Source organism: Babylonia areolata, chromosome 20 (genome assembly GCF_041734735.1).
Source record: "Babylonia areolata isolate BAREFJ2019XMU chromosome 20, ASM4173473v1, whole genome shotgun sequence".
NCBI lineage: Eukaryota > Metazoa > Mollusca > Gastropoda > Neogastropoda > Buccinidae > Babylonia > Babylonia areolata.
This window is the reverse complement of record NC_134895.1, coordinates 10088329-10104928: the sequence shown is the minus strand read 5'-3', so window position 1 is coordinate 10104928 and position 16600 is coordinate 10088329. Positions and strand designations below refer to the sequence as shown.

The 16600-nt window shown below is 41.0% G+C and overlaps 2 protein-coding genes across 9 annotated transcripts in view; both read left to right on the top strand.

Annotated features, from left to right (window-relative positions):
• The window catches only part of LOC143295082 (putative ferric-chelate reductase 1), a 50357-nt gene extending 48993 nt beyond the window's left edge, over positions 1-1364 (top strand). For all 8 annotated transcript variants that reach the window (XM_076606641.1, XM_076606642.1, XM_076606646.1 and 5 more), the window contains one exon: positions 616-1364. In XM_076606641.1, the coding sequence (XP_076462756.1) occupies positions 616-726 (111 nt within the window). In that variant the 3' untranslated portion in view covers positions 727-1364. The remainder of the gene's footprint in view (positions 1-615) is intronic.
• The window catches only part of LOC143295128 (putative ferric-chelate reductase 1), a 32440-nt gene continuing 16570 nt past the window's right edge, over positions 731-16600 (top strand). Inside the window, exons 1-3 of the mRNA XM_076606692.1 lie at positions 731-801; positions 8795-8846; positions 15839-16015. Of these exons, the coding sequence (XP_076462807.1) occupies positions 731-801; positions 8795-8846; positions 15839-16015 (300 nt within the window). The remainder of the gene's footprint in view (positions 802-8794; positions 8847-15838; positions 16016-16600) is intronic.

Genomic DNA, 16600 nt, shown 5'->3' with positions numbered 1-16600 from the left:
CACACACACAAATATATATTATATGTGTGTGTGTGTGTGTATGCATGCATTCAAGTCCTGACGAAGCGAGTTGGGTTACGTTGCTGGTCAGGCATCTGCTTAACAGATGTGGTGTAGTGTATATGGATTTGTCCAAAGTGCAGGAAGCCCTCCTTGAGAAATTGAAACTGATGTACATCGAGGAGATAACTGACTGTGTGTGCAGGGTGTGTGTGATCGTATATGTATATGTGTGTATGTATGTTTGTGTGTGTGGATGAGTATGTGTGTGTGTGTGTATGTGCGCGCGTGTGTATGTGTACACATGTATGTATGTATGTGTGTGTGTGTTAGTATGTGAGTGTGTGTGTCTGCATGTGTCTGTGTGTGAGAGAACGTGTATGTGATAAGTTTAGCACTTACCCAACCCCGCTTATCCATTCAAAAAATTAATAATGTCACAATTGATAACTCTTGACGTTCAACTCTTGTAAAAAAAACAAACAACCACAACAACAAAAAAAACAACAATCGCGCGCGTGTGTGTGTGCGTGTGTGTGTGTGTGTGTGTTTCTGTGTGTGTGTGTGTGTGTATGTGTGTGTGTTTGTGTGTGTGTGCGTGTGTGTGTCTGACAGTCGACCCTCGCCAAACGCGTCCTGCTGGCGATTCACATCATCGTCGTCATCGCCTTCACCGTCGCCCTCATCATCGTGCTGAACGTTGTCGAGGAGGAGGATGACGACTGAAGAGATGTTGCTTCTGCTTGTCATCAGGAACGGCTCAGCGTACATCCCTGCTGCCGCGTCCATTCCACGCCCACAGTGACTTACTGATTGTGAAAACTTAACAGTGTGGCATGATACTACCATAACACTACTATACTACTACTACTCCTACTAATACTACAACTACTGCTGCAATTTATACAGCACTTTTCCATGTAAAACATGCTCAGTTTGGCTGTAAAAGTAAAAATCTGATGTGTAGAACATGCATCTGTACACGAGAACGACAACTTACATGCATGACACTGCATCCTACCGGAAAAAAAATCACACACAACACATTGTTTATACACATCACACATCAAAATACCTCAAAATATCATATAAGAATACTTAAACACTAAGTATCACTATATTTAGAAACCATGGCACGTGATGATACTCACATATAAAAATCATATGATTATCATACATATACATCACAATACCTCAGTATCTCATGTCAGAATACTTCAACATCAAGTATAACAATATATATATATATATATATTTGGAAACCATGTCACGTAATGATACTCACATGTATATAAAAATCAAAATGTTTAAAATCACCCTCCACCCTCCATCCCAACCTCCTACCCTCATACCCCATATCCCCCGACCCCGCCGCCCCAAACATCCTCTCCCGCACCCCCCTCCCCAACCTCCCCCCCCCCCCCACACACACGCACACACAACACCACGACACGCAGAAAACAGAACCAAACAAACATGTACTTGCACACATCATTCTGAGAGAACGGTGCACCACAGAGGTGAGGTGAAAGAAGAACTTCATTGTTGTGAGAGAAGACTGCTCCTTGTAGCGTCAGTCCGAGGGGATAGTTCTTGCAGACTTGTCTTGGGAAAAAAAATCAGTTGTGCTGGATCTGTTTGAGAGAAGAAAATGCAAACGCACATATGCACATGCACGCACGTGCACACACACACACACACACATGTGTGCACACGTGCGCGCGTGCTCACACACACACACACACACACACACCATACCACCATGCATTAAAATGTTTTTAGGCTATAATGCACAGTTACAATGAAATACAGTCTCAAGCAAATGTTTGAGAGTACTCTTGGGTATGGCTTTTTCAGACAAGAGCAGTTGAGTTGCACATGTCTTTTTCAGTTTGGTAGTCAAATATATATCTATGTATATCACTAGTTAAGTGGTAGAAAAAAACAAAACAACATATACCCAGAAGTCAGTACTGGCTTGTTTGAATTTTTTGGCATTTTGTTTCAACTTGGATGGGAAGTGTGGAGGGGAGAGAGAGAAAAAAAAAAGGAAGAACAGGCAGCTATGTCTGACCGTGTTTTGATTTTGAAGACTTTGGTTTTTTTTGTTTTGTTGTTGTCCGTTTACATCTGTAGTATGTTTTATTGGGGAGCAAACAGTTGATTATCATCATGAAATGTTCTTGTGAATGCACATGTTTGATATACGAATGTTTTGTTTCTGCTCATACTGCTGAATAAATCATATTAATTTTCATATCTATCTGTCTGTCTGTCTGTCTGTCTTTATAATTTTTTTGTGGATAATTTTTATTTTTCAAACTGTACAAATTATAGGATGATGATAACATTACAGATATGTATGGGAAGTGACCCAGGATGCCCCGAAAGTGAAAAAATATGGAGGGCTGAGATACATTTTTGTTTTGTTTTGATTTTATGTATTCTTTATAATACTGTTCAGTGTTCTTAAACATGGTCTTAAATGTGTCTGTAATTTTATGTGATCTCTTGATCATTCTTACATGTACGGTATTTGTCTTTTCAGTGCATATTTTATACTTGTATTGTGAGCATGAGCAACATGATCACACGGAAATTTCTCTTTGGAGAGATAATAAAGTTGACTTGACTGATCTCCTCTGTGCACCAAGATTCCTCTTGTCACCCCCAGTGGCAGAGTGATCATGGTCTTCATGCGAACGAAGCTAGAGCCTTTGTCAAGTGCAGAAGTGCACTCAAACATGATGTAAAAATTCACCAAACTATGGGCATGCCAGACGGTAGGCTGTGTTTGTGTGCAGTACACTGCTGTCTGTGTCATATGCGTTCAGAAAAAGAAAATGATGTGAAATGAAGCGTTTTCCATCCTCTTCCGTCCTCTTGTTCTTTGACGACTTTGCATGCTGTATAGTGACTGAGGGAGTTTTCCTTTTGTTCCCTTCATAGTCTGAAGTTTGTATTTTATGTCTGTATTTTAACAGTCTATTCCTGTATCTTTCCTTTTTATTGTTGTCATTCACTTTTCCTGAGACACTGCACGTTACAATCAATGTAAAAATCTCTGGCGCATATTTGTAGTTCTGTGACCCGAGATATTATTGCACATCGCAATTGATGTAAAATCTCTGAGGCATATTTGTAGTTCTGTTAGCATTTAAACTGAGTGAAAAGTGGGGGAGAGAAAAAGATAGAGACTCTTTCCATACGAACGGCGAAAGAGACGACGTTAACAGCGTTTCATCCCAATTACCATCATCAAAATATTGCAAGCAGAAGGCTCTTATACTGAAGAGGTGAATGTTGACAAAGAATACCACAGTTCTGACGACGGAAGCTAAAGGTTGGGTCATTCAGACACCCACTGGACATCCGAGGGATCTGTGTAGAGGAGAAGAGAGGACTGGCCTGTACTGAGTGAGTTAACCATGAGGCAGTCTGGTGTTTGGGCAGACTTGTCTCAATAGCCATGTGGTTCACTTAGTGTCGTACCTTCAGCAATTCCACGTTCCTACTTCCAGCTTGACTGCCTTTTAAATAAAATTTGCAGACTAACTTACATGTTCATGTATGTCCAGCATAATTATAGAATGACTTTGTCATGGATCATCAGACATTCCTGTAGTCATCAGGTATTGTCACAAGTTCAGATTTTGTTACGAGATATTAAATGTTATACAATGGGATATTAGGCTTTGCCACATGTTTTGATTTTACAGTGATATATTATTTTGATGTTACCATGGAATGTCAGATTTTGCCATGAGTTTAAGATTTTGCTGTGATTTATTTCAATTCGCCATGATTTCCATGGATGAACATGGTCCATTTAGTGGCTGCAGAGATCCAAAATATGAACGGATGTCACAGAAGTCTGACTGCTTTTCTGCTCCACTTTGGACCTGATCTGTGTGTAACTGGCAGTTATAACATAATAATTCAAATCTAGCAACCTGCCCCATGAATTATGGCAGTTAATGGGTTCTCAAAGTTCACTATGATTATCAGACTTTGATAATAATGTTGGATTATTTGATTTTTGCCTTGGGTTATCGGTTTGATTTTGTCATGGGTCATCAGACTTTCCTGTGGTCACCAGGCATTGCCACTGGTTCAGACTTTACAGTGTTATATTTGATGTTACCATGGAATATCAAATTTTGCTACGAGTTTTAAGATATTGATATGATTCATTTTAATTGGCCATGAGTAATCCGACAAGGCCATGAGTAACTCATTTGGTCATGGGCTATGAGACTTGCCCATGAAACATTTTGTTTGACTTGGATTGTCAGAGATGGTCGTGAAGTATTGAATCTGGCCCTTTTTATTTGACTTTGATTGCCAAGTGGTGACTTTGACATTACGATTATCTTTCTGGAGATGTACCATGTGCATGCTGACCACATTGCAATGTTCATTAAACGGAAACACTGTCTTTTTGCAGCATATTCAGATTAGTGTACTCTTCTTATGTCATTCTTACACACAGATTTTTTACAAAAATCAACAGCATAATGAAAATTTTACTCCTCTCTCTGTGCAGTATCGTTAGAGACAACATTTTGTGTCATTATGGGATGTAATCTCCTTTGTTAATGTCATTATGGGATGTAATCTCCTTTGTTAATATTTTCATACCTCTTTTATGTACATACAAGTCATTTGCATAACCATTTTTTTTATACTACAGATGCATGTTTGACATAAGGAATAAAATGGACATCTGGTGGCACCCCCCTCCCCCCGCCCTCCCCGACTCAATAATTAATCATCTATTGTAGAACGCATGTCTCAAGGCCTGACTAAGCGCGTTGGGTTACGCTGCTGGTCAGGCATCTGCTTGGCAGATGTGGTGTAGCGTATATGGATTTGTCCGAACGCAGTGACGCCTCCTTGAGCTACTGAAACTGAAACTGTAAAACGCTTAGAACACTTAGAAAACAAAGTAAATTTATGTCTGTTTTTTTTTTGAAAGGTTGTTGAAAAGTTTCGAAAAGTTAGTGATTTGTATTGCATATTTACCATTCTTCTTATGTTACGACTGTTTGTAAACATCCTGGTTTAGAATGCAAACCAAAACCAGTCGTGGATAGAGCAGGGAAGCCACCAGATCAGATCAGCCTTGTATGCCACACAGATAACTCAGATGATGATATTGTTGTACCATATTTTGTTGTTTGTTTTATATGGGCAGTTTACTTCTTACAATATTATCTATCGCTTGCATAGAGAAACAATAAAAAAAAAATTTAATGGATTAAAATGTTGTGTGTGCTTTGTGTGTGTGAATGTATGGAAAAACCAAAGAAAGCACTGTGTGCTTACCGGCCTCTAAAGTGATAATGATAACAACAACAACAACATCAACAACAACAACAATAATAATAATAATGATAATAATAATAATAATAATAATAATAATAATAATAATAATTTTGATGACTTAGAACTATTTGTCGAGCTGTTTAATGGCTGTTATGACATTGTATTTTTGCACTGATTGAAAACCGGTGCAACTTGCAATGAACAACAAATAGCATTGTATTGTTTCGTTTCTTCAATAAAGTACAGTTTGTAAGAGATAAGAGGACAGAGGAAACGAAGAGAGAGAGAGAGATAGAGAGGTACATACTCCTTACAGACTACGCAGACCATTACAGAGTATCCAGGGTCTCAGTTTATTGCACAACATCAAAAGGCATCCACCCCCGAAAACGGAGTATGGCTGCCTACATGACATGGGTATAAACGGCCATACACGTAAACGCCCGCTCATTCACATACGAGTGAACGTGGGGTTGCAACCTACGAACGGAGAAGAAGAAGAAGAAAAGGGCACCCGAGATACTCCCCCGAGTCGATACTCCCTGTCGATACTCCCGCCTGTCGATACTCCCTGTCAATACTCCCCCATGTCGATACTCCCCCCCTGTCGATACTCCCCCGTGTCATACTCCCCCCTGTCGATACTCCCTGTCAATACTCCCCCATGTCGATACTCCCCCGTGTCATACTCCCCCCCTGTCGATACCCCCCCGTGTCATACTCCCCCCTGTCGATACTCCCCCGTGTCGATACCCTCCCGTGTCGATACCCTCCCGTGTCGATACTCCCCCCTGTCGATACTCCCCCGTGTCGATACTCCCCTCTGTCGATACTCCCCCATGTCGCCACTCCCCCATGTCGATACTCCCCTCTGTCGATACTGTCGATACTCCCCCCTGTCGATACTCCCCCCTGTCGATACTCCCCCCTGTCGATACTGTCGATACTCCCCCCTGTCGATACTCGCCCCTGTCGATACTCCCCCATGTCGATACTCCCCCATGTCGATACTCCCCCGTGTCCATACTCCCCCGTGTCATACTCCCCCCGTGTCGATACTAAATAAATCACCACCACGGCCACCTCCACTGGCAACACACTGGAGGAGATTCCAACCAGATTTTTATTTTTTATTTTGCTGCACTTAATTGACAGCTTTTGACAGGACAGATGACGCAGATGAGCCATGCAGAGCATTCCCTGCAGCGGAGGAGCGGTGGCCTAGTGGTACTGCACCCCCCTCTGGGAAGTGATTGTCTTCGGGTTCGAGTCCCAACTCCCCCTCCATTGCACTTGTGAGATGGTCTGGGTGCTAGTTATTGGGATGAGGAGATAAACCAAGGCATTTTTTGCGTGCAGCAAGAATTTCGTGCACGAATAAGAATACAGTTTGTATAACGAATAGAAAAACCCAAAACAAACAAAAGGGTTGTCCGCTGCCGAAAAATCAGTTGTATTAGTAAAATCAAATACACTTGCAGAAAAAAAGGTGGCACTGCACTATGACGATGTGCTCTCCCCAGAGAGAGAGAGCAGTCCGATTTTCACACAGACAAATCTGTTGTAACGGAAAACTAACTCAACGGAACACAACACAGGGTCAGCCCGATACTCCCCCATGTCGATACTCCCCCATGTCGATACTCCCCCTGTGTCGATACTCCCCCTGTGTCGATACTCCTTCTGTCGATACTCCCCCGTGTCGATACTCCCCCATGTCGATACTCCCCCATGTCGATACTCCCCCTGTGTCGATACTCCCCCTGTGTCGATACTCCCTGTCGATACTCCGAGTCGATACTCCCCCCTGTCGATACTCTCCCGAGTAGATACTTCCCCGTGTCGATACTCCCTGTCGATACTCCCCCGTGTCGATACTCCCTGTCGATACTCCCCCGTGTCGATACTCCCCCGAGTCGATACTCCCCCCTGTCGATACTCCCCCGAGTAGATACTCGAGTAGATTCTATCACATTGTGGGCCGAATGTGAATGTGCCCGTTAAAGAAAAAAATGAGGGCAGGTTTGCCGAAGGGAGAGTGGTTGGGGCAGGGACAGGAGACCTGTAGCCTACGACTTTTTTTTAGAACCATAGGGGCTAAAAGACGCTAAACAGAAGAAGACAGCAACCACACACATGGGGGAGTGTCGACAGGCTCCCACACAACACAATACAGTGTAGTCTCACAAACTGACAAAGAGCCAGCACGAGCGAGGTGTTAGATATAATCTAAAGAAGATACAGAACGTCTGGATTAAAAAAAAGAAAAAAAAGAAGTAAAACACACAACAGCAATTCTGTCAGAGACACACAGATTCGGAAATGCGACGTTGTACGTGAAAATAAAAGCAGAAGCTGCAATAAATATGATGATTATTATTTGGAAATGGTGATACAACCAGGAGAAAGATAAACATGTGAAAAAGACCATACAGGCCGACACATTCAGTCACAGAAGATGACATGCTGTCTTAAAATCACGATACAAACTTAAAAACAACAACTGCACAGTCATTGAAATGTCTCAAAATTACGACACACCCTCTAGACATGATGTCACTATCTTTGAAAACGACAATGACAAAAGAAATACGAATAAAAACCAAGGTGCAATCTTTGATATTAATAATGATTTATCTCAAAAGATGAATGAAAAAGGCGATAATTGGTATGATACATATCAGGAGGGGAGGAAAAGGGGGGTGATGAGGGATAGGGTGGGGGAATGGGGAGATGGAGGTAGGCGAAAGACAATAGAATGTGTCAGAAAGCAACAACATTTCTTCAATAAATGTGTTATATATATATATATATATATATATATATATATATATATATATATAGAGAGAGAGAGAGAGAGAGAGAGAGAGATCTAATTATCTATCTATCTATCGTACGATATCCACGAAAGACAATATGGAACTAAATACAACTAAGCGATGACTGACATTAACATAGAGCTTAATCAAAAGGTGGCGCACGTTGAATCAGAACAGGCAGCACTGTACATTACGAATGTGACCCAGCAGCAGTGGAGAGTCTTCTTTGGTGTGTATGTTCTTTCACTCTCACTCATTCCCTCGACCGCTGGGGTCGTTGGGGGGACATGAGGAAGATGTCATAGCTCGCCACGCCGTTCTGTTGGCAGCTGTCGTGAGGAGATCTGGCATCGTCATTTTGGTCCATTCCTTGACGTTGTCGGACCAGCTCTTTCTCTGCCGTCCCCGTCTGCGCCCTCCCTCTACAGTCCCTTACAGGATGGTTTTGGAGAGGGTGTTATGTCGTATGACGTGACCAAACCATGCCATCTTCCGTCGTTTGACAGTCGCCAGCAGTGGTTCTTGGGGCCCAACAAGGTTGTTGACCAGGCTCCGCGCATAGTCATTGGTCTTATGCTCCTTGTAGGAGATGTGTAGTAGTGTGTTCTTATGACGACCAAATATTGACAACTCTCCCTTGACTGCAGATACCGGGACTACGACAGTCTGAGTGTGGGTGTGGATGGCGGGATTCGGGACGTATGGCGTGGAGGCAATATCTCTGAAATGGCACGGAAACAAGACACGACCCCTACTCAAGAAAAGTAGTTAAGTTACAGGTTACAGTATATCTGAGTTCGTCACATACTTTGATACATATTCACGTGGAGAATGACATTGATCACTTACCGCTTTGGTGTGGGTTATTGATAAGGTTCAGACGGAAAACCCTTAGACGTTTCGCAATCACGGGACTCTCGGTAAAGGGGGGGTGTGGGGGTGGGGGGGAACTTCATTGTTGCAACACTTTCCGACAATGCTGCTGTCCTATTGCACGATATGTAACCTTAGAATTCCGCGCGGTTTGACACTCAGTATGTCATCAATGAATGATGCAAACGTTTCGCAAAAGCTGCATGAGTGAGAAAGGTATGTCTGTCTGTATGTCCGCCTCTGTCTTTGTCTGGCTGTCTGTCTCTCTGTCTCTGTCTCTCTCTTTCTCTCCTATCTTTTGATGAAGCATTTGTGTCTTTCACAAAATTTATTTCAGAAGCTAGCAATTTTCGTGGAAAGAATAACAATATTTAGTTTTACTTCGGTTACCGGTGGAAAGGAGTGTGGAATAGGGGATTAAAGCTTGCTTGATTTGGTCAGTAGCCAGATGGTTGTCTTGAAAGCTACAATGGATTAGGTAAAATGCGTGATTATAAATGTATGTTGGTGTAAAGCTGTGTGAATGGTTGAGTGGTCGTGCGTCAGCGCGTGCGAGTGTGGATGAGCATGGTTTAGTTTATTGTTGATTGTTTGTTTTTGGATGCGTAGTCTTTGTATCAGCCGAACAAATTTTGGCCGACACTTATCGGCACTATACATTGTAGCCCCCTTGCCAAAAAGGTATCTTTGCTAATGGTAATAAAATCAGTGTCAGTGTCAGTGTCAGTCTCTCTCCCTCTCTCTCATCCCATCTTCCTTTCTCTTTTCTCATTCTCTCTTCATCTCCCCCCACTCGCCCCCTTCGCACACAGAGGCAGACAGACAGACAGACAGACAGACAGACAGACATGCACGCACTCCTGCGCGCTCTCCTCCCTCACCAATCCAAACACTCACACACTACTTCTCACCATATCCTGTATGCACAAAATTGACCCGAACCTGTTTACAAGCGAAAGGCAACCAGGAAGCATTCACAGCAATTACCCCCACCTGTCAAACCCGTGATGGACTGTCTGAACGTCGCCCCGGCCAGCCATCAAGGGTCTTCGTCTGTCATGAACGAACTAAGCTTCCCATGGCCATCATTAGCCCCTCCAGGCCTCCACCCCCCCGCCCCCCACCGAGCCCCGCCTCCCCCTCCCCGCCCACACACACATCCGATGTTGCTGTCCCCCATCCAACCTTTCACATTGTCGCAAAGTAATTTGAAAACTGTCTGTCGCGAAACGTGTTTAGTTAGTGATCGTGGCTGTACACTGAAAGCAAACCTACCATTCATTTTCATGTGTGATATAAGTATTCATAATGTATGACGCGGTCATGTTTTCCAAACCATCCATGCGCAAGAACTCGTGACTTTTTTTTTTTTTCATGTGCCTGATTACGCAGCGTTTGCGTTTGCGTAAATATCTTTGCTTTGAAGTAATTGGAGGTTTTTATTTTATTTCATTATATTTCATTTTATCTTATTTCATTTTATTCTATTTATCTATTTATTTGTCTCAAGACAGAGTGATCATCGCTGTCAGTGATCAAGACGGTATGTATTTCACTATTTCCTGTTCTTACATACTAAAAGGAGCATGCTTTCAGAACAAAAATTTGCTGGCAAGTTTAAGTTTCTCCTCCTCTTTCTCTTCCTCCTCCGCCCTCTTCCCTGTGTTTGTATCTCTGTATCTGTCTTTGTGTTTGTCTTTGAATGTCTGTTGTATGGAAACTCATCGCGATTTCGAAATGTCTTTTGATTCTAACTTGTACAAGTAACTCATAAGAAAATTTGAATTGTCTATTTTGTGCATTGATTTTTTTAAGGCCAAAAATCAGAAAGGGTGAGATAACTCTTCTCTATTTAAATAGTAGAGGAGAGGGACCGTAGAGGAGGTGCAAGGTAATGTGTGTGTGTGTGTGTGTGTGTGTGTGTGTGTGTGTGTGTTGGAGCTCATGTACGTTTATATGTATTTGACTGTGCTTTCATATGTGCTTGTACAAGTAAGTGTTCATCTCTGTGAGTGCGTGTTTGTGTGTGTGTGTGTGTGTGTGTGTGTGTGTGTGTGTGTGTCGTGGAAGCTGCGATACTTAGACTAGAAATGAGTGTATGGAGGAGGGGGGTAGAGGAGACACAAGGTAATGTGTGTGTGTGTGTGAGTGTGTGTGTGTGTTGGAGCTCATGTACGTTTATATGTATTTGACTGTGCTTTCATATCTGTGAAACTGCATGTTTGGTGCATTTCTGTTATGCATGTGTGGGTGTATGTGTGAATGTGTGTCTTCATATTTTACATTTATTCGCTTATTTATCACCATTGTTGTCTTATTTATTTATTTATTTATGTTTTATTATTATCATTTTATTATTATTACTAATATTATTACTACTACCTTTTTCTATATTATAATTATTATTTATTTATTTATTTATGCAAGCTTATCTATTATTTATTCCCCCGGTTTTTGGGTTTTTTTTTTTTTCTCAAGGCCTGACTAAGCGCGTTGGGTTACGCTGCTGGTCAGGCATCTGCTTGGCAGATGTGGTGTAGCGTATATGTTTTTGTCCGAACGCAGTGACGCCTCCTTGAGCTACTGAAACTGAAACTGAAACTGAAACTATTTAAATAACAGCTTAAAATACTTTTTTTTTTTGCACATAACTGTCGACACCGATGATAATGGATAGGTATCCTACTTCAGTTACATCTTATTCAAACATTGCCGTAACATGTTTCAGATGTCTATCAAGTTTCATTATCATATAAATTACACGTAATTCATAGGACAAATTATTCGACATAAATCAAATCTGTCGCTATTTTAAATAAGAAGAAAATTCCAATTTTGCTATTCACAATCTAATCTACTGCGAGACAAATGATTAAAATTGCTCATATCTCGAACACCTTAATTCAAGCAAACAAAAAGCAAAACCACGTTCAAGAAATTTCTTTCTCACATCAGCCACTCCATAATTTCTCTCGCTTCTGTCACCTGAATCTGATAACACAACAACTAAATGAGAGAGACAGACAGACAGACAGGTAGACAGACAGACAGACGGAGACAGACAGATTGCTTGAAGATAACGTTTATTTTAAATCATTTAATCAATCAACAGCGACAACAACAACAATAACTCGATAACTGCTTCTGCAGTACAGATATACCTACTGCTTCTACGTTACTGCCACTATTACTTAACACCACCACTGTTGCTGTGCTGGAACAGGTTTTAAGGATTCGTTACCTAAACACAGAAAAATACCACGGACGAGTTAGTCGTCCTTATCAACTCGATTCTATCATCCTATGAACCGAAATCGACTTTTGTACAGGCAACGTGTTCCAATCTGGAAAGAAAACTCTCTCTCTCTCTCTCTCTCACACACACACACACACACACACACACACACACACACACACACACACACACACACACACACATTCTACTTGTTGCTGACTTTACTTTCCGTTCCAGAGACACCGAAACTGCAGTGATTATACCGACAACACCACAAACAACAACGACAACTAGAACAGTCGCGAAATGGTTCTCAGGATTCGTCCTTTGCTGGTCATGGTACTTCTTACGATTACCGCTGTTCAGGTAAAGTGTAGTTACAGACAGGAGGGAGAGAGAAAGGAAGAAGAGAGGAAGGAAAGAAAGAAGGGGAAAAGAAATGAAAGAGTGAAGGAATGATTGAATGAAAAGATGACAGAGAAACGAAGGAATCTGGGAGGGCGAGAGAGAGAGAGAGGGAGATGGATGGATGGATGGATGGATGGAAGGATGACAAAAAAACCAAAAAAACCACAAAAAAACAAACAAAAAAAACAACGTTTTTGGTGGTGGATGAATCCTCTGTGCTTAGAGAGATACGACGTTTCGAACCATAGGCCCGTTGGCAAGTGATGAGAAGAGGACAGTGTGAATAGGAAAGCCTATGTCTTCTTCCGATGGAAGGATGGTTTATTCATATAAGGCCATTGCCGCTCATGAACTGGGTAAACAATGTACAGCAATGTAGTATCTGCATTTGACTAATAATCATAATCTTAATCCGGATGAGTTCAGTAATCATGAAGTCATTGCCGATCGCAACTGGAATGCTTTGTATAAATAAATTGAAAAATTCATTCCTCACAATCCTTTCCTTGCAAGAAGCCATAAGTAAGCTTAACCGTAGCTGACTTGGATACCTATAGAATTTTGATGGAATATATCGTGTTCTCACATCAGTCAATACTGGACAATACAAAACAAAATGCAACTCATCTTCTTTTCCAGTTTTACATAATGGACAAACTAAATCTTTTTCAGTATGCTTACTATAACGTAATCGATGCGGAGCAATTTCAGAGATACCAAATCTAAACTTAGTCATGACAAATTTCAAGTGTCTATCTAAATCCATTCGTAGGTACAATTTAAGGAGGGAGAGAGAGAAGTCGAAGTCGAAGTCGAAGTATTTTAATTGTCAGACCACAGATCCATAACAATGGAGTTCACAAGGACAAACAGAATTAATACAGGGAAATGAATACTAGGACAACCATTGAGCTACATGGGCATCGATAACGATTCTAGAGCATTTGCTCGTAATGAAAACGCTTTGAATACAAACTTGCATATACTAACACTCAATCTCTCACTCGCACAAGATAACAACATGGACATCTTAGATGCACTTGGATGTTTGTGAAATTTAGCAGGAATAAACTGAGAGCGCAGGGAACAGTACTTAGGGCAGACCAAAAGAAAATGCATTTCGGTTTCCGGAGTGTCATCACAAAAAGGACAATTCCTACTTTGCCCATCATAGTTAAACTGCAAAAAGTGTGAGCGTAAGTTGGACATTCCAATTCCAAACTGCAAAAAAACACGGCGCATATTTATACATTTGACATTAATCAAGTCAGGTTTAAGTGACAAGGACTGGTTGTAAGCTGAATACACATCATAAAAATCGTGAGACTGGAGAGCTGAATGCCAGTCTTGAGTAAAGCAATCAACTAGACGCTGCTTAAATTCAGTCATAAACATTTTCACATTACAAACATACTGAGCCTCCCAAACAACACCAAATCCAAATTTATACAAAACATTTCTCACAGAGCAAGCCCAAGTACAATAATTATGATTTTGCAATGATAACATCACATTATAAGCTTTCTTAGGGAAACGGTCATTATCCATAAAGACAATACGAAGCCAAAATTTAAGACACTTGGAGTAGGTGGTCACATACAGGGGATAGCGACCAAGTTCACCGTAAATCAAGTGTCTTGGTGCTCTCTGACTCACGCCCCAAAGACGCTTCATTGCAGACAAGTGCACCCTTTCAATGCACTCTTGATTTCCAGTCAAACCCCAAACTTCTGCTCCGTATGTCAAAATTGGTTTGATTTGCATGTCAAATAGTTTGAAAAAAATACTAGGGGAGTGTTCACCAATAGACCAAAGCATTTTAAAGATAGCTGCACATCCCTTTCTTGCACGTTCAGACAAATCACACATAGTGGGTTGGAAAGAAAGGAGGGAGAGAGAGAGAGAGAGAGAGAGAGAGAGAGAGAGAGAGAGAGAGAGAGAGAGTACACGCACGAAATTGTGTGTGTGTGTGTGTGTGTGTGTGTGTGTGTGTGTGTGTGTGTGTGTGTGTGTGTGTGTGTGTGTGTGTGTGTGTGTGTGTGTGTGTGTGTGTGTGTGTGTGCCCTTATCTTTTTCTGTTTCCCTCACTTACATGAAAGTATGTATGTCACATACAGTAACTGGGACCGTTTTAAAAAAAATACTTTTTTCTTTTAATAATTATTCATTACCAGTTGGTTCTTTTTGTTAAATTGACGAAATCACTTTTAAGAAGTCCCATTAAGTAATCCCCATTAAATATAGGCCCATGTTTTTCTTTTGATATTCATTACCAGTTGGTTCTTTTGTTCGATTGACGAATTCATTAAGTAATTCCCATTAAATATAGGCCTTTTTTTTGTTTGTTTTTTCTCTCTTTCCAGATTCCACCCTCCATGTATTCTGTCCCGCCCCCCCCCCCCCATCCCCCACACCCTCTTCTACTGAACTCATCATGCAATCCCACTCCTACCTGTTGTTAATTCAGTTTTTAAATGATGACATCCTAATGTGAAAAATATATTCTTTGGACGTTCCCAGTCTCTAGCTTCAGTCTCCGGTATTTGTCACGTTGTCAATTTAACTCACTCCATCCCACGCTACATGCCTGCTACACCTCCCCTGAACCACCACTACATGATATCACTGCAGGAAAAAGAAAAAGAAAAACAAACCCAGAGTGATTCACTAAAATAGCGAAAATCGATGGAGAAAATTTGATTTAACTCTCTCCATACGAACGGCGAAAGAGACAACGTTAACAGCGTTTCAACCCAATTACCATCGTCAAAATATTGCAAGCGGAACGCTCTTTTACTGAAGAGGTGAATGTTGACAAAGAATATCACAGTTCTGACGACGGAAGCTAAAGGTTGGGTCATTCAGACACCCACTGGACATCCGAGGGTTTTGTGTGGAGGAGAAGAGAGGACTGGCCGTACTGAGTGAGTTAATCAGTTTGAACAAAGCTTCGTTTTCATGCATCCAGAATCCGTAAACGGTTCAGTTTAGAATGCGAACTGTACCAATCCAAAATAAACGAAACTAGAATAGTGTGATGGTGCGAGAATACTCATACCTAGTCAACAGGGGAAGTAATGATGGTAGGAGTTAACTCGTACCTGGAGTGGAAAGAGTTTTAATCAAACAGAATCGCTTTCTTCCAGTCTCTCTCACTCCCCGTGTTGCTTTTCAGAGTGTGTTGAGGAAGAGCTCGGAATGCAGTGAGTCCCTTGGCTGCATCACCAACCCTGAGGCCACCGTCATGCTGACGTGGCAGCCTACGTCACAGCACGTGCATTTCACCCTGCGGGGTTACATCGGTTCCGGGGAACTCTACGTGGCCGTGGGGCTGTCCGGTGACGAAGTTATGGTTAGTGCTTAGCGTCAATATGGTTGTTTTCGTTTGTTTGTTTGTTTGTCTATTTATTCATCTTTTTATTTATGTGTCTATTCATAATGATGATAATAATCATTATCATTGTCATAAAAAAAAACTACAACTAATAATACTGATAATAATCATTATCATCATTATTATCATCATCATCACCACCATTAATGTTGTTATCATTATGATGATGATGATGATGATGATGATGATGATGATTTATTGTTATTACTATCATATCATCATCACATCATCATCATTATTATTAATGATGATGATGATGATGATGATGATGATTATCATCATCATCATCATCATTGTCATCATTATTATCATCATTATTATTCTCATCATCATCATCTTTTTTTCCAAATCTTTTTAACATATGATACAGCATTTAACTTCAATATGATGATGATTATTATTATTATTACTATTATTATTATCATTATCATCATTATCATCATCATCATCATCATCATCATCATCACCATCATTATCATCATTATCATCATCATTATCATGATCATTATTATTGTATCATCATTATTGTCATCATCATCTTTT